General features: G+C 40.3%; 1 protein-coding gene across 1 annotated transcript in view; it reads left to right on the forward strand.

Moving 5' to 3' along the window:
• Window positions 1-862, forward strand: part of SARC_13838 (hypothetical protein) — a gene marked incomplete at both ends in the record, with an annotated part of 2,606 nt that extends 1,744 nt beyond the window's left edge. Inside the window, 2 exons of the mRNA XM_014292030.1 lie at window positions 151-273; window positions 809-862. Of these exons, the coding sequence (XP_014147505.1) occupies window positions 151-273; window positions 809-862 (177 nt within the window). The remainder of the gene's footprint in view (window positions 1-150; window positions 274-808) is intronic.
• Between the last annotated feature and the right edge of the window lie 228 nt (window positions 863-1,090).

Below are 1,090 nucleotides of genomic sequence, written 5' to 3' on the forward strand. Positions count from 1 at the left end.
ATATGTATTATATATGTATATGTATATTTATTATATATATATATATATATATATTGTGTACTATGCTCTAATATCAACCAGTCTACTTGTATCATCAGAGGATGCTTGGTACTTACTTCTAACTTGCATATCATATGGTTATACACTCAGTTGACACACCAGCTGAACTCTATAGAGGAGATTGTATCGACCATGTCCGACATCTCTTTCAACGGCATGGCGGAGATCGACGCAGATGGCATTCTGCTGGCCATGAATCCAAGATTGGAGAAGGTAGTTACAATTAATCTATCAGTACACACAGTACGCCTGCACGTGTACGCCACGAACACATCCCTCACCATGTCCGGTGTTATATATAGACACGTACGTCCATTTCTACACCACTTGGGTTCGTATGTGTACATGTACAGATATAATCATGTCTAACGTACTGGTTCTCTGACATACTGGCTGGTGCACTAATTGATGGGTAACTAGGTTTGCATATACTTTTGCTGTCCTATATGATTTGACTAGGTTTGCATATACTTTTGCTGTCCTATATGATTTAACTAGGTTTGCATATACTTTTGCTGTCCTATATGATTTAACTAGGTTTGCATATACTTTGCTGTCCTATATGATTTGAGTACCCTCATTGTAAGGGGACTGTGTGGTGTCCGTTGATGTGGCGACGGTTCGAATGAGAGCTCTTGCGCAAGCGTCTAAGCGAACTTTCATTTTATTGTATTTGTTGATTGGGTTGGTCGTATACCCAGCCCGTTGATACTTGATGATTGAAACGCGGGTTTGTGCACATCTGCAGTACAATCAGTACAATAACACACTCGTTATTGCTGTTAAAGTAGTGGTGGTATGATGGACAACCGCTTTTGTGAGTTTGTGCTTACAGCAGCAGCGCTTGTGTGCTTGATACAAACACTCCCACGGGTTGGTATGATCATGTTATATATACAATCGAACAAACAGACATGATTAGACACGTACATTCATACTCACACACAATTACACCCGCAACCACATACACATAAACACACACACACGCACATAAACACACACACACACACACACACACACACACACACAT

This window comes from Sphaeroforma arctica (genome assembly GCF_001186125.1).
Source record: "Sphaeroforma arctica JP610 unplaced genomic scaffold supercont1.3808, whole genome shotgun sequence".
NCBI lineage: Eukaryota > Ichthyosporea > Ichthyophonida > Sphaeroforma > Sphaeroforma arctica.